This window comes from Theropithecus gelada, chromosome 1, assembly GCF_003255815.1.
Source record: "Theropithecus gelada isolate Dixy chromosome 1, Tgel_1.0, whole genome shotgun sequence".
Lineage (NCBI taxonomy): Eukaryota > Metazoa > Chordata > Mammalia > Primates > Cercopithecidae > Theropithecus > Theropithecus gelada.
This window is the reverse complement of record NC_037668.1, coordinates 35,525,001-35,548,124: the sequence shown is the minus strand read 5'-3', so window position 1 is coordinate 35,548,124 and position 23,124 is coordinate 35,525,001. Positions and strand designations below refer to the sequence as shown.

General features: G+C 40.7%; 1 protein-coding gene across 8 annotated transcripts in view; it reads right to left on the bottom strand.

Moving 5' to 3' along the window:
• The window catches only part of CAMTA1 (calmodulin binding transcription activator 1), a 969,422-nt gene that overhangs the window by 928,563 nt on the left and 17,735 nt on the right, over nt 1-23,124 (bottom strand). For 6 of the 8 annotated variants that reach the window (XR_003116898.1, XM_025367744.1, XM_025367761.1 and 3 more), the window contains exon 2: nt 4,589-4,658. The exons of the other annotated variants lie outside the window; for them this stretch is intronic. Coding sequence is in view for 5 of the 6 variants with exons in the window: in XM_025367744.1 (XP_025223529.1) it covers nt 4,589-4,658 (70 nt within the window). In the remaining variant the exon portion in view is untranslated. The remainder of the gene's footprint in view (nt 1-4,588; nt 4,659-23,124) is intronic. 8 annotated transcript variants of the gene reach the window in all.

Below are 23,124 nucleotides of genomic sequence, written 5' to 3'. Positions count from 1 at the left end.
TCCCAGCAGCTGCCCACAACCAAGAGTTATTTTTAAAGGTTCTTTCTCCATGTTTCGATGAAGCACATAAAAATTATAAAATTAACCTCACAAAACCCAAAAATCTTTTATTAAGCAGTTGAAAAAATGTTAAGTTTCTTAGGTAAGAAGAATTATAGTAATATATGACTATTTTGTTCATAAACACTACTTCATCCCCTAGAATATAAATGAGATTTATCCTTTCAAAAGCAAATCACTAATCTTATAAATATAAGGGATTTAAGCCTGCAGTTAGCTACTCAGGTAATACAGAAGCTGGTCTTTCTAGGTCTGAACATAAAAAAATCATTTTAATTAACTTGATTTACATATACATATCTACATAATTAATGTATTTCATCAAAATGTAACTCTTCTAAATGAGTTAGAGAAAAAATAATTACTTTCAGACTGGATAGTATGTCTGAGTACCTAATAATCAGTCTACCTGATGCTTTCTAGAAGAGATCATTTCTTTTATATAACATTGATTTCACCCATTTATTTGCTTACGTATCACTTATTTTTTCACTCCTATAACAAAGTTCCTTTGCCTGGCTCAAAATTTCTCGCAAGCTTTGGCACATTTAGGTCAAAATTACAAATTATTCATTCCAGGCTTTTTATGCTAAATAAGATCCCCAATATACAAAGGGTACACATAACTACGTACTAAGGAGCAACACATTAAAACATGAAAGACTTAATTTGCTCCAGTAAGTCACAGTCGAAACAACTTTTCCTGATATAGTAAGGTTTTGTAACACTGAACTCAGAGTCAAGAGTCCAAGATCTGGCCCAGTTCTGCTACTTTCTAATTGTGTGACCTTGGGTAAGTTACTTAACAGTTTCAGTTTTCCCAAAGCAACAAGATTAAATTATCTCTAAACCTTCTCCAGACACAAATCCCCATAAAATTTACTGTCACTAAATAACTTAACATGCCTTATAATTAAGCAACCTTACATAAGTATACAGGCATTGCTTAATGATCTTAAAAGTGAAATACAACAATATCTTTTTCCAGTTATTTACTATAGCTTTGTTTAGTACAGTCTATTTTTTTGAACAGGTGAAAAACATCAAAGAATAAAAAATATTTTCTAAGGTCACAAAATCCTCTCCAAACATTTTTCATCTGATTAACACATTTCTTCTCAAGGAAAAGATCTTAAAAGGAAAATATTGGGCATAGAAATAAAGTCTAAAAAATTTACTACATCATATAGAAAGATTTTATAGAGATGAACTTAAGAGAGTTTTAGCGTACTAAATCTTTTTTGGTCCATGAACTACATAACCAATTGAATTATAATACCCATCCTCTATTTCTATAAGCAGTATAAAAACTTTAAAAACCTAAAAACTGACTGCTTTTAAGAATCTTGAATTTTAATTTAATAGGAAAATAAGATTAAACTTTTCTAAAATCTTCCTGTGAAACCAAAAGGAAACTGTTCAACTAAAAGAAAGTTCATAGAAAGTTCTGTATTAATTACACACTATAAAACCTTGGTAATTTTATGTGCTTATGCATGCTCCCTGCACTTCATCCTCCCCAGGGAGGTACCATGGGCCATAAAACTTTAAAGCAGAGAATACCAAATCACATGAGCCTTTACCTCCCTTCTCTCTTCCCCTAAAGTAGTTTTATTCCCATTTTTTAAAATCCCCCATGATATGTACAATTCTGAAAGTAGAGGTGAAATTCTAAAATCTATACTCAATTCAAATATTCAACATTTACAGGTACCTTTTATGAAAACGGCACTATACTAGTTGCTCAATGGATGGGCTTGCTCTGAATTGTATATGAACAGTCATATCTCTGAGAAAGCTATCAGCTTGAAGTACAGTTCTGAACACTTACGAGCGGAATATCAAACCCCAGCTTCTTTGTTTGTGATCACAATCTGATGTTAATTTTCTGTTCTTTTAGCCTCTTTGAGGAACCCAGTTACTGTGCGGTATATAAAGAGTGTGTGTGTGTGTGTGCGCGCGCGCGTGTGTGTGTGTGGTGTGGTGCTTATGTAATAAAGGTACTCTTCTCAACAGCACAATTAACTGCTATAGAAAAGGCTTCAGTCTTCCACTCTGATACCAAATCAGGCAGTGGTAAATGTGACCAAAGAGCAAAGGGGCAGGGCTGTGTAAGCACTCTCTCAATCTAGTTTCTAAACATTACACTTTACATGGAGGTGTGGCCACAGAGTCAAAAGGAAAAGGAATATGACTGGCCAATGGGTTCCCCTTAATCCGTTTTTAAAGTGTACCATTTCCAGAATTTTAGGTTCATGCTGAATATAAACTGGATGTTTTCAAGAAACATAACAATGGATAAGTTTTCCCACTACATTATAAGGATTCCAAGTTTAATACTGAGAAAAGAATTACTAGAATTTCAAATAGGCAAAATATTAAAACTCATTATTTTAAAATTTCAGGGTTTCTACAGGTGAAGTGGGATAAAGAGAAACCTTGATTTTACACTGGAAAAGAACTGTTTACATGGCTATACTGCATAAAAATCTGTTTTTAAATCAAAACCTACTTTTTAGTCTTTTGGGGATAACTAAAAATGAAAAAATAACTAAATACATGTGCCAGTTTTTAAATCCTAATAATAGTATCTTGAGTGAACAGTAAAATTAAGGCATATACTGGTTTCAACTGCATCATTCAGTATTGAAAACAAACAAACTTTGACACTGAAAAGTGGGAGTGTCAACCAAACGACAGTAAAACATTTCATTGTCATTATCTAACAAAATATACGTGTATGATATTAGACTTTACAAAATAATTTTCTAACATATTTCACAATAAAAAAATAACTAGTGAGGCTCTTGAAACTGACAGATGATTTGCTTGGCTGACAGCTGTAATTCTAGAGAATGAACCATCCTTTCTAGTCAACCTACAAGGTGTAGTATAACATAACTAAAACTTCCCAAAATGAAAAAAAAAGTTCATTCACTTAGGCAAAAAGCAGAATTATTGTTTTCACGTTTTGTTTCAAAAAAATGAGATTCACATTGCCAAATCCTTTACTTTACAAATCTTCCTTAAATCCAAAGAAATGTATTTGACCTTTTCCTTTGAAAATTCTGTGACTTCTGCCAAGGCAAATTATAACTATATTAACTAACCTAGAAATGATACATTCATTTTACTTTGATTCATAATAAAAAATAATGTTGGTTCTATGAATAATAAAGAACACTGTTATTCAACCAAGTTGATTACGATTAATCTTTCAAACTCTAGACCAAACAGTGCATCAAATTGCTAAATCTTATTGGGAATATCTTTGATCAACAACATGGAGTAGTAAAATCAAAAGGAAGCTCTACAATTTTTTGTTTAGCTCTAATTATTATGTGCTTAGATTTAATTAGTAGGATAGGAACTGACTAAGGAAAACATAAACATACATTGTTATATTCAAGTCAGCATAATGCTCACAGCAGCAAATACTGCCATTACTAACCTAAGACCTTCAAATCACCATATATCCAAAATACATATTAATTAAGCACTATGTGCCAAACATTGATTTGATTTTGCATTATTCTTTTCCAAAGCCTCCAAAGTGAATTAAACCTAGTAGTAATTCTCCAAAAGATTTGTAAAAGGTTAAAGAAACAGAAACTAACAGCTTTTTAAGTAGAAAACTATAATTAGTTTTGCTATTTAACAATCCCCTTCCTGTTCTTAGAGTTGTGTGATGATCAAATCTTACCGCTTCTATTTTTAGGTAGCCCAGATTTACCTTTTTCCTATTGATCATATTACAAAATCTTGGGTCCAGGTTTAGGTCAAATCATAACTCAGGTTCAATAAACTTCTCACTGTTTATCTACATTTACATTTTCAATCTAAAAATATGTAGGAGGGGACAGATAAAGTGAGGGCACAGAAGCCCTGTAAGCCATCACTGGGACATTCTCTCCTCCTCTACTTCATTCAATTCCAACTGGAAGTACATGTGATTAAGTAAATCTCTTCTCCATTATCTATTAGGGAGTAAACATTTGTGGGACTCTACTGTGTATCAGGCACCCAGAAAGGATCTTACATTGCACTCTTTCATTTAATCCTCACAATAAAACACAAGGGCTTAATTACTCCCATTTTACAGAGGAGGAATGTGAGGCTCAGATTAATTTGCCCAAGATCCACAGCTACTGAGTGGCTCAACTGGGATTCAAACATGACCTGTGGCTTTTCCCACGATACCACACTGCTCCTACTCTAAGTCACCTGGTATTGGACACTAGAATTATAGAAGTGTTGTATTAGTATCAAACATTTGTAAAGTGCTTTGAGTTCTCCGTGTGATTAAATCTTTTGCCTTTTTTAATCTCCACAGAAACTTTATGAGGAGAGCATTCTTTTTGCTACCCCAGAAGGATTAAGTAACTCATCTAAGATCACACAGCAGTTAAGTGCAGAACCCAGGTCTTCTGAGTCCGGGCTGAAGGCTGTTTCCACTGCACTAGACGATAATTACTGTCACTGCCAAGCCCACCCCTTCCTGTAAGTCAAAAGCTTTTTCAAATCCTACCTTCTATAGGTGGCACGGTGTTGAGAACACAGTAGGTGCTAGTTCCGCAGAATACACTTTGGGAAACGCTCTAAGGAAACAGAAAATAAAATGTAAAACTAATCTTCCAAAAAGATATAATCTGGCTCTTCTGTGATATTCCTACCAAGATGCAAACCTGAATCTAATCATGAGGAAACATCAGACAAATCCAAATCAAGGCACATTCCACAAAATGACTGGCCTGCAATCCTCGAGTGTCAAGGTCATGAAAGTCAAAAAGGACTGAAAACTCTTCTGTATTAAGAAACTGAAGAGACAACCGGTTATGACCCAGGGTTCTGATTAGATATTTTTCTACAAAGGCCATTGCTGGATCAACTGGCAAAACAGCAACAGGACTTTAGGACTGGACAGTAGGAATGTCTCAGTGTTAACTTCCTGGTTGTGATGACTGTTCTTGTGGTTATGGAGGAGAATGTTCTTGTTTGTAGGAAATACATGATCAAGTATTCGAGTGATGGAACTTATCGGCAACTTATCCTCAAATGGCTCAGGGGGAAACCGTTCTTTGCACTGCGAGCTTAAGGCTGTTTCAAAATTTAAGATACATATGTGAGAAAAGGTCTACGCTGATGAACATGCATAACTTGTGTACTTTGTTTAAATGGGAAGGAAGTATGTGTGCTGTACAGAGGAAATTTTTGCTAAGAACCAATGTCACATTCATTTTGAAGCTCAGTCAACACCAACAACATTATTAACCATTTCCCAACAATAAACCCAACACCCGACTCACCCAAAAAAAATGTGCAGAATGCCAACTAGTATTATGGCATGGGAAGTGACATCAAGGGGAATTCCGTTAACAAGAAAGAAACAAGGTCTCTGGCTCTCAGGCTGCTTCACACAGATAAAACTAAGTATTTCACATAAAACCTACACAATGGTAACTTTAAAAAAAAAGAAAGAAAAACTTTTGAATCTTGACAGCCAGTTATTTTCAATCCTAAAAATATCTTTTTTGTTTGCAGTATTAAATAAAATTTTAGATTATTCATCTTACATTTTAAACCACATATTTATACACTTAGAAAACCAAAGATAGTTTACAAGTTCAACAACCACCCTCAACATTTTATATTTAAAAGCTACCAGGCATGGTGGCTTGTGCCCATAGTCTCAGCTACTCAGGAGGCTGTGGTAGGAAGATGGCTTGAGCCCAGGACTTTCAAGGCTGCAGTAAACCATGGTAACACCACTACACTCCAGCTCCAGCCTAGGCAACAGAGCAAGGCCTCATCTTTAAAAATAATAATAAATTAATAATTAATTAATTTGGTGGCTCACGCCTGTAATCACAACACTTTGGGGGGCCAAAGCAGGTGGATTACTTGAGCTTAGGAGTTAAAGACTAGCCTGGATAACATGGCAAAACCTCACCTCTACCAAAAATACAAAAATTAGCCAGGCATAGTGGCACACACCTGTGGTCCCAGATACCTGGGGGAGGAGCTGGGGTAGGAGGATTGCTGGAATCCAGGAAATTGAGGCTGCAGTGAGCCATGATCACGCCACTGCACTCCAGCCTGGATGACAGAGTGAAACCCTGTCTCAAAAAATTAATTAAAATAAAATATAAAGAGTTCAGTTCTACCACTTACTAGCTGTCCTTAGGAAAGTAATTCAGGCCGGGTGTGGTGGCTCAAGCCTGTAATTCCAGCACTTTGGGAGGCCGAGACGGGCGGATTACGAGGTCAGGAGATCAAGACCATCCTGGCGAACACGGTGAAACCCCGTCTCTACTAAAAAAAATACAAAAAAACTAGCCGGTCGTGGTGGCGGGCACCTGTAGTCCCAGCTACTTGGGAGGCTGAGGCAGGAGAATGGCGTAAACCCAGGAGGCAGAGCTTGCAGTGAGCTGAGATCTGGCCACTGCACTCCAGCCTGGGGGACAGAGCGAGACTCTGTCTCAAAAAAAAAAAAAAAAAAAATGGCTTTCAGGTGGACACAGGCCCCTCACAAATAGGAAAGTAATTCGACCTCTCTATATTACCTCATCCAAAAAGGAAGAGTGGATACTTCTATCTCTCAGGCAGGAGGAGGACTGGATAACACATACCCAAGTGCTTTCAATTCAAAGGCACCACTCAAATACAAAACTCTATTGTTACCATGGTTAATGAGGATGAGCTTAATGTTAACATTTTCTAAGAACAAACAGGACTGCCTGAGTTATTTATTTGTTGTTGAATTTGTTTGTTTTGCCCAGACTGAAGTGTAGTGACAGGATCTCAGCTCACTGCAACCTCTGCCTCCCAGGTTCAGGTGATTCTCCTGCCTCAGCCTCCTGAGTAGCTAGGACTACAAGTGACCACGTCTGGCTAATTTTTGTATTTTTAATAGAGATGAGGTTTCACCATATTGGAAAAGCTGGTCTCGAACTCCTGACCTCAAATGATCTGCCGTCCTCAGCCTCCCAAAATGCTGGGATTATAGGCATGAGCTGCCATGCTTGAGTTTTTTATGCCAAAAAATGTTGCAATCTGACTAAAGTTGACTTCCACGAATTTTTTATTTTCCTCTCCCTTATGTCCATGATCAAGTGCTTCAGAAGTCAAATTGTTTTCAGGGTCCATATAAATAAAGTCTTTCTCTACAATATGACTCCTAGCTACCCGGATAACCACGAGCTCCTTAATTCTTTCTTTACTATTTCTGTAAAATTCTTGTTCTAGGACTGTTTCCCTCTCCAATTTAACCAATAGTAGTACACTGAGCCGGGCACAGCGGTTCACGCCTGTAATCCCAGCTACTTGGGAGACTGAGGTGGGAGGATCACTTGAGCCAGGAATTTGAGCCTGAAGTGAGCCATGACCGTGCTACTGCACTCTAGCTTGGGTGACAAGAGACCCTGTCTCATGTCAGGGTCTCTTGTCACCCAAAACAAAAAAACAAAAAAAACAAAAACAAAAACAAAAACAAAAGTAGTTAACTATGATAACATCTGTGGTTACAGCTATGTCTAAGGATTCACCCTATAAACTAGACAAGGCTCGGAATTCATGTATCCTTTGGAAAATTCAACATTACTTTCTACCCATGACTGTGACCATGGAATTATCATACATTAGGAAAAGTGGTTCATGGGAAGATCTCCAATAGGGGAAAAGTCAGCAGTACACTGACTTCTTGTAACATCTACAAGAGTCGCCAGTAACAGTCCACTAATCACATGAATGTAATATCTCATTTTAATTTAGTTTCTGAATTAAAACTTGAAATTTTACAATGTTAAAAATAATGTCTTACATTCAAGGCTTAACATTTCCTGGCTTCCTATTATCAAAAACTGACGGTATAAGATTACCACTTGAGATATCTTAACAATGGTCTTAGGTGAAAAGTGTTTAAAAAATCACTTTGGTTCAGTGGGACACACTAACGAATAGCTTCATACAAAAGGATTTTCCTGTAATCCCAGCACTTTGGGAGGCCAAGACGGGCGGATAACGAGGTCAGGAGATCGAGACCATCCTGGCTAACACGGTGAAATCCCGTCTCTATTAAAAATACAAAAAAAAATTAGCCAGGCGAGGTGGCGGGCAACTGTAGTCCCAGCTACTCGGGAGGCTGAGGCAGGAGAATGGCGTGAACCCGGGAGGCGGAGCTTGCACAGAGCCGAGATCGCGCCACCGCACTCCAGCCTGGGCAACAGAGCAAGACTCCGTCTCAACAAAAAAAAAAAGGATTTTTATATCCAACTTCAAAGTCTGACAATAAGTAAATCAGTGACAGAATATTTGAAATAATAGGAAGAACTGGGCACTAAAATAACATATGACACAGAAGTATCATAGACAAAAACCAATCATGCTTTCTCCACAGGACTGCATAATAGTCTCCATAGTTAACTAGGAAAGAAACAAAAGTTAAAACTGAAATCAAGTCATTCTATCTTCGAAAACCGTAGGTTCTCAAAACAAATAAGCCAAAGCACAAAAAACTTCCATGATAAGAAAGGGCTACCTTGTACTAGACACCTCTGTGCCAGACACTGGGCCAGGAATTTTCACAGGACCACTTTGTGTTTTGATCTCCCTCTAGGCGCCTGTCTGCAATACTGGGGCAGCTCTGCCATAGAGGGAGGCAGGCTGGTCTTAAGTACCTGCAGAGCCACGGTGGTGGTGTTCCAGTCCACTACTCACTGCTAAGAAGTCTGGGCAAATCAGTGAGCCACTCTGTCCACAGGACAACACAGTGGAATGGAAAAGCACAAGCTTTCTTTTTTTTTTTTTTTGAGACGGAGTCTTGCTCTGTTGCCCAGGCTGGAGTGCAGTGGTGCAATCTCGACTCACTGCAAGCTCCGCCTCCCGGGTTCATGCCATTCTCCTGCCTCAGCCTCCCGAGTAGCTGGGACTACAGGCGCCCGCCACTGCGCCCGGCTAATTTTTTCTATTTTTAGTAGAGACGGGGTTTCACCATGGTCTCGATCTCCTGACCTTGTGATCCACCCGCCTCGGCCTCCCAAAGTGCTGGGATTACAGGCGTGAGCCACCGCGCCCGGCCAAGCACAAGCTTTCAAGTCAGATCTGGGTTCAAGTCCCTCCTCAGAAGCAGGTCTTCAAGCACCTCCCCCGCTGACTCCGCACTTCAACTCAGACCCCTCACCCTTCAGGAAGCCTCTCGCCCACAGGGTACCTTTGGAGTAGCCTTTCTTTTCCTCTCACAGAACACATCCTTCTTTATGGCAGCTCCTTCCATTTGTTCTACAACAATTAAAGGAGCACTTAACATGTACCAGACACTGTTCAGGAGCTAGGAGACAGCACTGAACAGGACAGACAAGAGTCTTGTCCTCTTGGAGATATATTCTAGTGGGGTGAAGGCAGATGGTAAATGGGACACTCTCCAATAGGGGTAAATTCCTATAAAGGAAATGAAATGGAATGGTGCATTACTGTAAAAATTTGGTAGAATGTTTTTCATTGTTTCTGAATGTATAGCCATGTTGGAGTGGAAGGAATACTTGGAGCATCAAGAAACCTGGATTCCATCATTAACCAGATCAATGATTCTCAGCCTTAGCCAGTCATCTAGTGAGATCTCCAAAACTCTGATGCCCGGACCAATCATGTCCGAATGTCTGGGGATGGGGCCCAGGCCTCGGTATTTTTTTAAAGGTCCCCAAGTGATCCCAAGATGTATCCAAGATTGGCAACCACTGAAATAAAGAGTTGTATGATGCTGGGCAACTCTGACTTTCCCAGTTTTCTCAAGAGTCAATTTTGGGTAGTTGACCTTGAGCAGAACTTCTCCAAATGTAATGTGCATGCGGGTTATCTTAGGATCTTCTTTCAATGCAGGTTCTGATTCACAGGTCTAAGGGAGGCCTGAGAGTCTGCCTCTAACAAGCCCCCAGGTGATGCCCATGCTGCAATGAATGGCCACACCTTGAGTATCAGAAACCAGACGATCAACCTAAAAGATCGGGAATTAGATAAATGATCTATAAAAGATCATTCCAGCCCTAACATTCCTCAACTGCATAATTCCACTAATTCCTAGAAGATTAAAAAAGTACTTTCATCTGTTAGTACATACTATAATACAAAACTATACCAGAATATCCACACAAGATAATTAATAGAAACTCTAGGGATGGTTACTCAAGTATAGTGCCCAGTTTCTGCTGGAAGTACCCAAGAAGGCTGGGCATGATGGCTCACGCCTATAATCCCAGCACTTTGGGAGGCCAAGGCGAGAGGGCTGCTTAAGCCCAGGAGTTCAAAACCAGCCTGGGCAACATGGCCAAACTCTGTCTCTACAAAATATTAAAATTTTAGCCAGGTGTAGTACTGTGTGCCTGCAGTCCCAGCTACACAGAAGGCTGAGGCAGGAGGATTGCTTGAGCCTGGGAGATCGAGGTTGCAGTGAGCCATGACAGCACTACTGCACTACAGCCTAGGCAACAGAGTGAGACCCTGTCTCAAAAAAGAAATAAAAAATAGAACTACCCAAGAGGAGAGATGCAGAGCTCTATAATATATATTCCCTGTTTTCAAAAAGTATACTATCTAATTGAAACAATACTTTTTAAAAAGTTAATGAAAAAATAATATATGACTTAAAGGTTAAAACAAGGGACAGATGATAGCAGTATGGAAATTCAGTAACTACCTGGGTATCAAGCAGAAACTCTTTGAAGCCTTGGACTATGTTTTATCCATTTTGTCTCCATTCAGAGAACCTAGATCAGCATGTTACACACAGGCAAGTTCATTGTATATGGATAATATATACATATATTAGAGTTTTTGGAAGATGGATTAATGAAACAAGATGCTATATAGTAAGAAGTGATTACAGGCTTTGGAACAGAGACACAGCATAATGAAAACCATATTTGCCATTCTTTGAAATAAAGAAAAAGAATATTTAGGCCTCCACAGAATGAAAGCTGAGTCTCAAACTCTTAGCACCTTTACTACACTTACTAGTTTTGCTTAGCATCCTAGGCACCGTGCCTAGATAGTTAGGGAGGCTAACTGCATAATGGCTCAAATACCATAAATATTCGCTTCTTGCTCAGGTAAAGTCCAAAACAGATGTTCCTGGTGGGCAGACTGTTCTCCCAGCAGTGGCTCTGCTGCCTGTGCTCCTTCCACCTCGTGGCAGAAGACTTTCTAGGTCACTAGGCCCTCTGCATCAAGCCACATAAGGAAAAGGCATGATACCCATGCCCCAAGAGTTTCAGGGGCCAAGTCTGGAAGTGGCTCACTTCATTGCTCTCCCCTCACTGGCTAGAATTTGGTCACGATTGCAAGGGGAACTGGAAAATCCCCAGGAAGAGGAGGAGATGGGTTTCATGATCCGCTAGCAGTCTCTGCCACAGTATCTTCTGTAAACTGCTTTTTAATTACAAAATAGTCACTCCTTTCAGAAATGTCTTCTGCTAACCTACAACTCCATTTTCAATCCCTAAGGCCAATCGGGATCTAAAGCCAATCTAGGAGGTTTCCTTCTCCAATAAATATTTTCCTAACATACTCGAAATGAGATTTTATCAAATGCATCCTTGAAAGGATGTCTGGCTTGTTCTTCCCAGTATCTCCGGTAATACTTAATACAATGTCTGGTACACAACACAAGCTCAAATTACTTATAGAATTCATAAATTAATAACAGTCCCTCAAGTTTATGGAAAGGAAAAAGAATGGTCCTATCTCTTGTCCTGGTGATGGTGGTGGAATTTACTAAAAGCCTTCTATCTTTTTCAAGCACATCTCTTCCTCTAAAGCCACCGAATTGTCATTCGTCCTCTTGGTCACTTTGATCTGCTGTGTCTTGGTACTGTGCCACTGAGACACAAGCAAAAGACTGAACAAGCCGTGGCTCGAACCTGTAGTCCCAGCTACTCGGGAGGCTGAGGCAGGATGACTGTTTGAGTCCACGAGTTCAAGGCTGCAGTGAGCTGTGATTGTGCCACTGCACTCCAGCCTGGACAACAGAGCAGGACCCCATCTCTAAAACAATTTTTTAAAAAGAAAAAACTGTAGATAGGACCTCTTAGTCCAGCAATGTTGCAGATATTTTTAAAGAAAGGAACCTTGGCCGGGCGCGGTGGCTCAAGCCTGTAATCCCAGCACTTTGGGAGGCCGAGACGGGCGGATCACGAGGTCAGGAGATCGAGACCATCCTGGCTAACACGGTGAAACCCCGTCTCTACTAAAAAAATACAAAAAATTAGCCGGGCGTGGTGGCGGGCGCCTGTGGTCCCAGCTACTCGGGAGGCTGAGGCAGGAGAACGGCGTGAACCTGGGAGGCGGAGCTTGTAGTGAGCCGAGATCGCGCCACTGCACTCCAGCCTGGGCGACAGAGCGAGACTCCATCTCAAAAAAAAAAAAGAAAGGAACCTTATCCCTCTATTCATTCAAGAAATCAAGCAATATGATAAAAGTTACTTCAAACCTGCAAAAAAAAAAAAAAAAAAAAAAAAAGTAAGAGGAGTTGGGAAAATACTCAACAGTTTTCACAGACACCAAGAAAACCAAACTAAAATTTGGGGCTAGAGCACAATTATTTAATTATTATTAATTTATGAATAAATGAAATATTAATTTATGAATAATAAATTAAAAAACAGCAGAAGGTCTGTCAAAAGACATGACTTGAAGATACTCCCTAAAATCAGGTTAATGATTTTATGAGATGGCCAATTCAACATGCACCTCAAACCCAAGTAACTTTATTCTTTTTCTGGACCACTAAAGGTTAGTGTGGGAAAAAATTATGTGCTACAGTACGAAAATACTTTGTGCTCACATATTACCACTTTTCAAGAAGTTTAAAATATGCCATTAAGTGCTACTATACTATAATAACCCTCACAACTCCCCTATGGGATAGAGACAAAAATTAAAGTATACAGTCAAGTTAAAAGGAAAAAGTCTGGTAGGCAGCCGACTTCCTACTCCTGGGGCAGGCTAAATAAAAAAATGAAACAGTAACCTCTAAGGTAATTGGGGCACAAACCATTTTAGGCTCTCAAATTGAGTTCAACACCTAGAATTGAGTTCAAAAGCAAACAAGTTGCTTGAACAGACTACAAAACAGTTCAAGTTCTAAGAGGCTGACACAGGAACTAATATTACAATATATCAAGCCTGATTTATGGCCTGAAAAATCAGATTAATTGATTCTCTATTACCAGAGATGCATGTAAAGCATGTTTAAAGTGATTTCACAATTTTTTTAAAATTATTCTTTCTAGATATGAATCACAGTATCATTAGAATTTTCATAAATTTAATTTGGCTTGGAAGCCAGTATACTTGACAGTCTGAAAATAACCAAAGAGCACTTATTAGATGCCCACATTTTTACAAATAGATTCCAGTAGAATACATTCAGTAAAAAAAAGTGCATAAAATTTAAAATATTGTTTTAGTAGTACTTATTGTTACTAATACTAACGATAATTTTGTTTAACTCCTCAGAGACAGCATTGTAAAATATCAACAATAGCAACCAAACAAACTAGGCATTCTATTCAACATTACATATGTATAACAAGCATTTTCATATATAAAATCTTATTTCGATCCTAAAAGGTAGCAAAGCACACATTAAGCCTATTCTAGGAATGGAGACACCAAGACATGGGTACAAGGCACTGGGCAAAGGCCACAGGCTGGGATGCGGCAGAATTAGAACTAGACCAGTTCTCCCTACACTACTGTGTGATTTCCACAAGAGCACACGGTTCTCTCCCTGATAATGCAGCAATATTTCTCCACAAAGCACCAATGCAAAAGTGTGGGCAGAAAAAGTAAGTTAGTTGCTCTAAGGGAAAGCTAAGGCAAACGCTCCCACTGAGGAACACCGAGCAGATTAGCTGGGAGGGAGACATCCTAAAGGAGAGGAGAGCAGTGGAACAGAATGCTACCATGTACCCCTAGAAGCTGATCTTGTCTAAAGATCTTCCATGCCTCTCAAACATTTTTTGGTCTATGAACCACAGACCACCATGACCTATCACTACTTGCTACTGCCCAAAGAACTAAAACCTCATCAAAACTAAAGAAGAAAATGACAGTTTCTCCTAACACTGCAATGAGGCGGACGCCAAGAAAATGGCAGCCACAGCCCCGGAATGGAGGTCAGCTATCTGGGAACCTCCCTTAATCCGAACACAGCCAGAATTAGGAAGGAAGCCAAGAACACTCTGAAGGCCAAAAGTGAATTTTATGAAGTCCATGCACAAAAGCTCATGTACTCTGCTGTGAGAAGAGCTTCTCCGACCCACATTCGTATCTTGATTACTATAAAACTACTCACAGTTCTAATATGCTTAATTATCAGGTTGCCAAGCCCAGAGATCAGAAGCAACAAATCAGAGGGGAAAAAATATAGCTCAAAACTGACACACAGAAGCAAAAGAGTGACAGGAAACACCAAGGTGAGATTGTTTTTTAAACAATAAAAATAGGACACAAGGATTTGAAAGATATAGCAGTTTGGGGTCATTTATCATAAAAGCAAACTCTCTACTCAAAAAACCCAAATCACAGTGTTAAATAAAGCCCAGTTTAATAAGCTACATGCAACATAATGAACCCAAGTTATTAAGGAAAATGTGAGTTAAATTCCGTGTGTTCTACTTAACATAGAGAAAAAGGTAGCACAGTTTAATACCTTTTGTTTGCATATTACTTTGTAGTCTATAAAACACTTCATAAGAATTACCTCATTTGATCCTCAACAAAACCATAGGGCAAGAGGGCAGATACCTCCACTGGTCAGGAATTCGCTGGTAAATGGGTTTATCGGTGGCAAACTATAACACAGATGGGCTTGTCGGTGGCAACCTATAATACAGAATGTTCAATTGCCTAACAGGAGAGAGTACATAGAAGGCACGTGAAGACACAGGGCACGGAAGGCCTCCTGAGAAGCGTCACCACCTGACTATCCCAACTTTCAACTGGAACTGCACTTCCAAAACTTCCGCCATGAAAGCTCCCATTCTTCCATCTGCATCTTCAAGGCCTCATCTGAAGAACTGTTATAACGCCTTCTAATCACATCACTGCCCCCCTACCGTGGAGGAGAAACTTTATGATGGATCTTCTATGATCCCCACTTCTTGACGTCTTGATGTTAACGGCCTTTTTGTTGTTGTTGTTGGACACGGAGTCTCGCTCTGTCACCCAGGCTGGAGTGTAGTGGCGCGATCTCGGCTCACTGAAGCTCTGCCTCCTGGGTTCACACCATTCCCCTGCCTCAGCCTCCCAAGCAGCTGGGACTACAGGTGCCCGCCACCACGCCCGGCTAATTTTTTGTATTTTTAGTAGAGATGGGGTTTCACCATGTTAGCCAGAATGGTCTCAATCTCCTGACCTCGTGATCTGCCCACCTCAGCCTCCCAAAGTGCTGGGATTACAGGCGTGAGCCACCGCGCCTGGCCAATGCTAACAGCTTTGTGTAACCTCCTCCCCCAGAGTGTGAGCTGGACCTAGCAAGTCGCTTCTAACCAGCAGAACACAGCAAAGGCAATGGGCAGACTGTGACTTCTCTGTCTTGCTAGAGACTGTCCCTCCTGGCTCTGATGAAGTAAGCTGTGGTGTTGAAGAGGCCCGTGGGACAGGAACTAAGGGCAGCCTCGGGCCAACAGCTGGCGAGAAGCTGAGCCCTCAGCCCAACAGCCCAAAGAAAGGAGTCCTTCAAATGACCAAGGGACCCTGGAAGTGGATCCTCCCCTACTAGAGGTTTCTGAGGCGAGCCCAGTCCTGGCCAGCACCTCAACCGCAGCTCAGCAGTCCCAAACCAGCAGACCCAGCCCTGCCCTGCCCAAAAGCCTGACCCATGGGAACCAGGAGATTCCACCCTGGGCTGTTTTAAGCCACTGGGTTTGTGATGACTGGTTACAGCAGCAATAGATAACTAATACACCCACAGCCCATCAGGCCACAGTGGTTTCTTTTCTCCTCTTGAACTGGATCAATCATTTCACCATCATTTCCACCAGTACTCTGTATACGCCACAACAGTTCTGAAATAATCAACTACCCTATCTCTACTCCTTTATTCTCTTATTATCGAATTGACAAAACCAATACCTTTCCTTAGTCTTCAGTCAACTCAGCAGCATTACGACTGACAACCTCCTTTCAACCATCCACATTCAGCATCCCTGAATTCATATTCTGCTTGTTCCATTACCTCTCCGACCATTCTTTCTCAGCCTCTACTGGTTCTCTCCCCTCTGGTGACACTAAAACGTAAGCATTCATCACATTTCTGCCCTCAGGCCCCTTTTCTGCTCCCCTGCCAATCTCACTCACAACTGTGACTTCTAATTGTTTTGAATTGATTCATTCATTCATTCAACCAAAAGGTACTGTCTGTACACTTTGGTTGAAAGACGAGATGTAGCAGTGAGCAGAAAGACAAGGCCACTGCTTACATGAAGCTTCCACTCTCCCAGGGGCTGTGCTGCTGCCGCTGCATCTGCCCCTCCAGACCTCCTCACAGCCCTTCTCTCCCTGCCCCATGCCCAGGGGGCTGACCTCTAAGGATTCCAGCACCAAGGCTCCCTTGCCCTCTGGACGAACAATGAAGAAAAAAAGCAGAGTGATATGAATGACTCCCTAATCTCTGACCCACAACTCCAATGTCACACTGTATATATACACTCTAAAGCTGCCCAATGACGCCTTAAAAACAGCAGTACCGGCCAGGCGCGATGGCTCACGCCTGTAATCCTAGCACTTTTGGGAGGTCGAGGTGGACGGATCACCTGAGATCAGGAGTTCGAGACCAGCCTGGCCAACATGGTGAAACCCCATTTTTACTAAAAATACAAAAATTAGCTGGGCATAGTGGCGGGTGCCTGTAATCCCAGCTACTTGGGAGGCTGAGGCAGGAGAATTGCTTGAACCCAGGTGGTGGATGTTGCAGTGAGCTGAGACCATGCCATTGCACTGCAGCCTGGGCAACAAGAGTGAAACTCTAAAAAAAAAGGGAAGAAGAAAGAAGAAAGAGAAGGAAGAGGAGGAGGAGGAGGAAAGAAGAAAGAAGAAGAAGAGTGGTACCTTTGCAGCCCTTCTCCCCAAAATATACCTGCCTTGTCTTCCCTATCTCAGTCTGGCCTCACTAAATTCCCAGTTATGGTTCAAAACCTAGGATTCACCTTCCCTCAAGGCCCACATTCAATCAGTCACAAAATTGTATGTGTGTGTGACACACACACTCCTCAGCCAAGCTAGCTCTTTCCTCACCCCAATTCTACAGACAACTCTTGCCAGAAGTGATTTTCTACCAACTCCAGTCCCTATTTGCTCATTCATTCATTCATTCACTCAGCCAACAAGCATTTACTAAGTCTAGGTACTCAAGCCTCTAACTGCTAGAAATGCACATCTAATTCAGAGAGAAGAGAAGTAAACAAGCAACTCCCAACGCAAACTAAAATGTGCCACGACTAGGAAAACCACGTAGTGCTATGGCACACACAGGAAGGGCATCCGATCCAATTTGTGAAAAGAGGCGCAAGGTCAAGAAGGCTTCTATTGGAAGTTTCATTTAAGCTGAAACACAGAGGACACAGAGAGTCAGCAAGAGCATGGGTGAGCGTGTGTGCCTGTGTTCCGGAGGCAGATGCAACTTCTAAATCAAGGCAACAACAAAGTGGGAGGCCTAAAACCACCACTGTGGGACCTTGGTACAATCAGAGTCTAAAAAATGTAACATGACTGTAGAGAGGAGGCTGGAAGGGTAACTAGGTGGCCCTTATTAGCTCATTTCAGGAGAATCGACTTTATCCAATCAATTCCATTCTTCTACTAAAAAAAATTCTAAAAGCCTCTCCTGAGCAGAGAATTAAATTCAGATTCTTCGGTCTGACTTTTCAGGCCTGGAACAACATGACCCCTACCTACTTTCCGAGGCTTACCTACCCATATGCACATGAATTCCACCCACTCCCTGTACTCTCCTGGCTCTGTGCCTCTGTTCCATTTCCTCTGCTTGGAATTTCTCCTCCAACTACCATGTTTGCCTGTCAACGATTTCAGGTCAAATTCCACCTCCTCCCGGAAGTCTTTCCATCTTCCCTTCCAGAGCCTTATTAAAGCATTATGACCTGCCTTCAATCAGTTACATCCGTATCTGCTTCCCCACAGACTTCCGTCACTACAGACTGTCCCCTACAGGCTTCTGAAGTATGTGTAAACAGAAATGACTCCTAATTTCCAAGTCTAGGAAAAATGTTCAGAAAAGTATTCAATTTACCACTACTGCAGTTCTAAACCGCTAACCATGGAAGGTCACAAAGAAATAATTTTTTTTTTGAGACGGAGTCTTGCTCTGTTCCCCAGGCTGGAGTGCAGTGGTGCAATCTCAGCTCACTGCAACCTCTGCCTCCTGGATTCAAGGGATTCTCCTGCCTCAGCCTCCCAAGTAGCTGAGACTACACGCACGTGCCACCATGCCTGGCTAATTTTTTGTATTTTTAGTAGAGACGGGGTGTCACTGTGTTAGCCAGGATGGTCTCGATCTCCTGACCTCGTGATCCACCTGCCTCGGCCTCCCAAAGTGAATGATTTTTTAATTATATGAAAACAATCAACCAAAAGCCTAGATTTCTGTATGTTTTCATGTAAGTATCTGTAAATAAAAATGGCTATAGAAATTTAAAAACCAGTATGTGAACAAGCTCAGAAAGAGTACCTGTTCAGTCACAAGGCATTTAAGGGACAGAGTAAAGACGAGAACCAAGTCTTCAGATACTCTTTCCCAAAAGAGATAAACAGGCTACAACCAGAGTACCTCCACACAACTCACCAACAAACTCATCCAATTACCTGGAACTTTTATCCTTAATTCTTCCCACAATTAATTCCCGTTTCCTCCAGAGCTCTCAAGAAGCCTCCCCAACCTTGCAGATTAGTCAAATCCCTTTATGACACATTGCACGTGCCTTCACAGCACTGAGTCCCAGTTGAAATTTCACACGGCATCTTGATTAATGTGTGTCTCCCCCTTAGCTCCATAAGGACAGAGACTGGGTCTGTCCTTCCTTGTGCCTGGCACAGATAGGCACTTTGTTATTTGTTGAGTAAATGAAGTGACTTAAAAGTATAACAATAACTGATGTTCACATGGCCCCTGCAGGACTACAAGGTCATAAAATATCTTCTGATCCCTCCAGTAATAATAACAATTATATAAATTTTAATGCCACAATTTTATTGTAACATATTCTAACTCTTTGATAATTAAATATTCATATATGTAATCTGCTAGTTCTCTATTAACCAGAATGTATATTAACCAGAATAGCACATTATTTTTAAAACATGCAAGGCATCAGCAAACTTTCACATCAAAAAAACATATACTACAAGAGGCCAACCTACAGGCTATGTGGAAGAGCTGTTTGCTCTCTTGGAACCTGAAAGGTCCAATTCCAGTCTAACAGTGAATTACAGTGTTTCACCAAGGCAGCCTACTACATTAATAAATTAAAACAAAATTGTATGTTTTTAAGGCAAGATGTTTGGGTATCTAAATTAGCCAGGACTTCCCAAGTATACAGCAAATCCATAAAATGAATTTAAACTCCCAAAATGGATCCACAGATTGAACATAATCCCCATTATATCTCAGTTGCCTCTTTTGTGGAAACTAACAAGCTGATCCTAATACTCATACGGAAATACAAGGGACATAGCACAGCCAAAATAATCTTGAAAAAGAAGAACAGAGTTAAAGGACTGTCAGTTCCTGATTTCAAAACTTACTACAAAGCTACAGAATCAAGATATTGTGGTCAAGGCATAAAGATAGACATATAGATCAATGGAATAGAATCAAGACTCTAAAAATAAATCCACAGATTTATAGTCAGTTGATTTTCAACAAGGGTGCCAAGACACTTTAGTGAGGAAAGAATGGTCTTTTCAACAAATGGGCTAGGACAACTGAATATCCACATGCAAAAGAACGAAGCTGGAAGCCTACCTCACACTGCATACAAAAATTAACTGAAGATCTATCCGAGAACTAAATGTCAGAACTAAAACTACAGAACTCTTACGAAAAACACAGGTGTAAACCTTCACGACCTTGGATATGACAATGGTTTCTTATTATGATACCAAAAGTATAAGTGACAAAAAAAAAAAAAAAAAAAAAAACAGATAAATGGGACTCAATCAAATTTAAAACTTCTATTCTTCAAAGGGCACTATCAAGAAAGTAAAGGCCAGCACAGCAGCTCACACTTGTAATCCCAGCATTTTAGGAGGCCAAGGCAGGAAAATCACTTGAGCCCAGGAGTTCAAGACCAGCCTGGGCATAATACAGAGACTCCATTTCTATTAAAAAATTTCGAAATTAGCCAGATGAGTGGTGCCTGCCTGTAGTCCCAGCTACTCAGGAGACTTAAGGCCAGGCAGGCAAGCCTGCAGTGAGTCATGACTGCATCACTACACTCCTGCCTGGGTGACAGAATGAGACTCTCTCTCAAAAAACGAAAGTGAAAAGACAACCCATGCAGAATCGGAGAAAAATCATATATCACACGTCAATCAAACATTCGAAATCACGTATCTGATAAGGGACTGATATCCAGAACACATATAAAGAATTCCTACAATTGAACAGCAAAAATTCAATTGACTCAATTCAAAAATGGAAGAGGATTTGAACAGACATTCGCCAAAGCAGACATACAAATGGCTAATAAGCGCATGAACAGATGCTCAACATCATTAGTCACTAGGGAAATGCAAATCAAAACCACAATAATATGCCACTTCCCATCTACAAGAATGGCTATAATCAAAAAGATGGACAATAACAAGTGTTTGCAAGAATGTGGAGAAAGTACAACTCTCATACTTGCTGCTGGGAATGTAATATGATCTAACCACTTTGGAAAAGTTTGGAAACCAGTTCCTCAAAAAGTTAAACAGAGTTAACTAAGACACCACAGTTCCACTCCTAGGTATCTTTCCAAGAGAAATGAAAACACATGTCCACATAAAAGCTTGTACACAAATGTTCACCGTAGCATTTTTCATAATAACCAAAAAGTGGAATAACTCAAACGTCTATTAACTGGTGAATGGACAAACAAAATGTGGTATATATCCATACGACAGAGGATTATTCAAAAATACAAGGAGTGAAGTGGCCAGGTATGGTGGTTTACACCTGTAATCCCAGCACCTTGGGAGTCCGAGGCAGAAGGATCACTTGAGCCCAGGAGTTCAAGACCAGCCTGGGCAACATGGCGAGACCCTGTCTCTATTACATTAAATTAAAATGTTTTTAATTTTAAAAAAGGGATGAAGTAACAGTACATGCTACAGACAACACAGATAAAATCCTTGAAAACATTATGCTAAGGGAAATAAGCCAGTCAGGTCACAAAAGGACAAATACTATATGATTCCATTTATATGAAATGTTGAGACTAGTCATAAAGATCCATAAAGAAATAAAGCAGATTAGCAATTGACTAGGGCTGGGAGGAGGAGGCAACAGGGAGTGGCTGCTAATGGGTAGATTTTCTTTTTGGAGTGATGAACATGTGGAATTAGAGAGTGGAGACAGTGGCACAAAACATGTAAATATACAAAAGAAAACCCACTCAATTATATATTTTAAAAGGGTGAATTTTACAATATATGAATTACATCTTAAGCTATTATTGAAAAACAGATCAGGCTGGGCACAGTGGCTCATACCTGTAATCCCAGCACTTTGGGAGGCCAATGCTGGAGGATCTCTTGAGGCCAGGAGTTTAAGACCAGACTGGGCAACATATTGAGACCCCCTCTTTAAAAAAAAAAAAAAAAAAAAATGAGTTTCACTCATTTCCCAGGCTGGAATGCAATGGCAATCTCGGCACACTGCAACCTCCGCCTCCCAGGTTCAACTGATTCTCCTGCCTCAGCCTCCCAAGTAGCTGGGATTACTGGCACCTGCCACCATGCCCGGCTTTTTGTATTTTTTTTAGTAGAGACGGGGTTTCATCATGTTGGCCAGGCTGGTCTGGAACTCCTGACCTCAGGCAATCTACCCGCCTCGGCCTCCCAAAGTGCTGGGATTACAGGTGTGAGCCACCATGCCCGGCCAAAAATAATTTTTTTTTAATCAGCTGGGCATGGTGATACATGCCTGTACTCCTAACCACTCGGGAGTCTGAGGCAGGAGGATCACTTGAGCCCAGGAATTCAAGGTTACAGGGAGCTATGATCACACCTCTGCACTCCAGCCTGGATGACAGAGTAAGACCATCTTTAAAAAGAAATAAATAATTTTAAAAGGAACCAAATCCCTTTAACTACTGAAACTATTGTGAAGGTTGTTTCTTCAAAAACATCATATACTTTCCTCTTTTGTTTAGCAGAACATACTCAGTATTGCTTTTCCGAATTTACTCAAGGTCAACACTATGAAACATCAATTACTAAACAGCTATAAATTCAGAAAATTCAGTGGTGTGCAGGCTATTAGCCCTTTACATAGTTATCTCCAAACTACTATTCTTTCACAGTTTTCCACCTGTCTTCTATAATTTTGTTTCCTCCTTCTACCATGAAAAATCAAGAAGAAGAAATCAGAGGCAGCGGGGATATACTAAGGAAAAGCTGAAGGACTGTGCACACAGGCAGCCACATACACTTAAAGACAGGCTGTTTTCTGTTTTCTTCCCCACTTGTTTTCTGCTTTCTACCCATTCTGAAGGCAATGTCTCCCTTTCTTACTAAGGATACACATCTCCATCCTTTTATGTTTCCCCAAAACGAGGGGAAACGTGGGGAAGGCCACCCAAATAGCTGAACTGTGGAAGACCTCAAATGATACTGACATCACCCAAACTGCCTGATTCTACCTGAGAACACCCACAGGGCAAAGACTGCACAGACCATAGCATTCCAGGGTGTTCTGCTTCTCCAATGGTCAAAGAAAACGTTTTGGGGCCAGGCACGGTGGCTCACACCTGTAATCCCAGCCCTTTGAGAGACTGAGGCAGGTGGATC